This window comes from Austrofundulus limnaeus, unplaced genomic scaffold, assembly GCF_001266775.1.
Source record: "Austrofundulus limnaeus strain Quisiro unplaced genomic scaffold, Austrofundulus_limnaeus-1.0 Scaffold127, whole genome shotgun sequence".
Taxonomy (NCBI): Eukaryota; Metazoa; Chordata; class Actinopteri; order Cyprinodontiformes; family Rivulidae; genus Austrofundulus; species Austrofundulus limnaeus.
In genome coordinates, this window is record NW_013952529.1 from 194512 (window position 1) to 196288 (window position 1777).

General features: G+C 35.8%; 1 protein-coding gene across 1 annotated transcript in view; it reads right to left on the bottom strand.

Annotated features, from left to right (window-relative positions):
- Positions 1–569: 569 nt before the first annotated feature.
- dynlrb1 (dynein, light chain, roadblock-type 1) overlaps positions 570–1777 on the bottom strand; it is a 2757-nt gene continuing 1549 nt past the window's right edge. Inside the window, exons 3-4 of the mRNA XM_014015294.1 lie at positions 1317–1484; positions 570–1015 (exon numbers count right to left, since the gene is read on the bottom strand). Of these exons, the coding sequence (XP_013870748.1) occupies positions 972–1015; positions 1317–1484 (212 nt within the window). The 3' untranslated portion in view covers positions 570–971. The remainder of the gene's footprint in view (positions 1016–1316; positions 1485–1777) is intronic.

Consider the following 1777-nt stretch of genomic DNA (forward strand, 5'->3'; position numbering starts at 1 on the left):
GTATTAATACTTTATTATTTATTTATTTATTGTATTTTGACTGAAACGTCTGTCCTTAAAAATGAAGCATCGTTTTGCTAACAAAATAAAAAAAAGATTTATTATTTTATTGTTTCTCTTAAATCTGAACTAAAATATGACTATATGACAAAAAAGGGGAAAAAAGTTTTATTTACTTTGCTGAACGCTAACCCAATAAAAATAACGTCAACTGATTTGGACATTAAAATATAAATAATTTTATATGTTAACCATAAAATAAACAGTAAATAATATTGCTTTTATTTATTTATGATTCAGGATCTTTTGAAAAGCCTATTCTCCTCAAACATAACTAAAATTCATCCCAGTTCGTTGGACCAAGTTTACTTTTTAAGAAATCTTTATATAAATGCATGTTTTAAATGTCAAACTTTCACTGTAAGAGTTAGAATAAAATCTATTGATGTTTAAACACTGGAACTAATTTATTTTGTTTTTAAAAAATCAGGTAGTTTTTACAGTTTTAACCATTTTACAGAGTTTATTTTAAAGATGCTCCTAAAGAGCTGAACGAATAAAAACACGAGATCATTTGTAGTTTTTATTTTTTTCATTAGTAACAAACAAAAACAGATGAAAGAAAAAGTAAAGTGTCGTTCCTTCTATGCTTCAACCTTATTTTCTAATGAAATAATAAATACATCTGGAACATAAAGTCTGGACTCAGCTGGTTCTGGTTCTGCTCTGTTTTCTACGTCTGCAGAAATGTCTCATCTTGTGCTAAAAGGAACCCAAACAGTCCCAGAACCAGAGCCGATTCAGCCTGCCAGCTCAGTGTCATCATGCAGGTCCGCTTTCTTCAGCTCCCAGGTTCAAGCTTCATGTTCTGATTCTGGGAGGGTTTTATTTTAAACAAACAAACAAACAAACAAACAGGGTTGGTTTGTCTGAACGTAAAGGTTGATGAATCAGAGAGTCGAGCAGCCGCTTCAGGCTGAAGGGTTCTGAATGACAATCAGGAAATAATCCTTATCTGTGGAGGAAACGGATCAGAACAGTTGGGTCAGACTGGGCAGGTGAAGCTCAGGATCATCACAGCTTCAAAGAAACAAGACGTCTCACATCAGAAGTTCTACAACAGTTTGTTCCTGTTTCCTCAGACAGATCATTAAATACATTAAAACAACAGTTTAATAAACAAACTGATGATGATGATGATGATGATGATGATGATGATGATGATGGAGGATTGTTCCTCACTGAGACCTGAAACCTCCTGAACTTGAACTCACTGCAGATGAAAGCTAAAACTGGTTTTGCTGTGAGCCTGTTACCTGGAGCGATCATGATCTCATTCTTCTTGGAGCGGACTCTGAGGAAGGTGAGGTCGTTCTGCGGGTCGATGTCTCGCACCGTGCTCCGGGCCTTCAGCACCAGCTGGTGGATCTGAGCGGCGTACTGCAGCGTGCTCTGGTTGTCCAGGGTCGTCTTGATGGGGATTCCTGAGGACGAAAACAGTTCAGACACGTTTACGTTTTTTAGTATTAAAGTCGTTTTTATCAGACTTTTCTTGTGAGATGTGAGTCTGACAGCTGAGGCTCGACCAAACCGTCCAAAAACACAAATAATCTCAAATAATCCCACAAAAGAACGGTTCAAAACATCTCATTTGTTTATGTCTTTATTTAGAGGCTGTATCATCATTTTACAGGGTTCCTACAGCTTAAATTTAAGACTTTTTAAAACCTCTTTAATGCCACTTGAAATTTATTTTAAGACCAAATTCACAAAACAC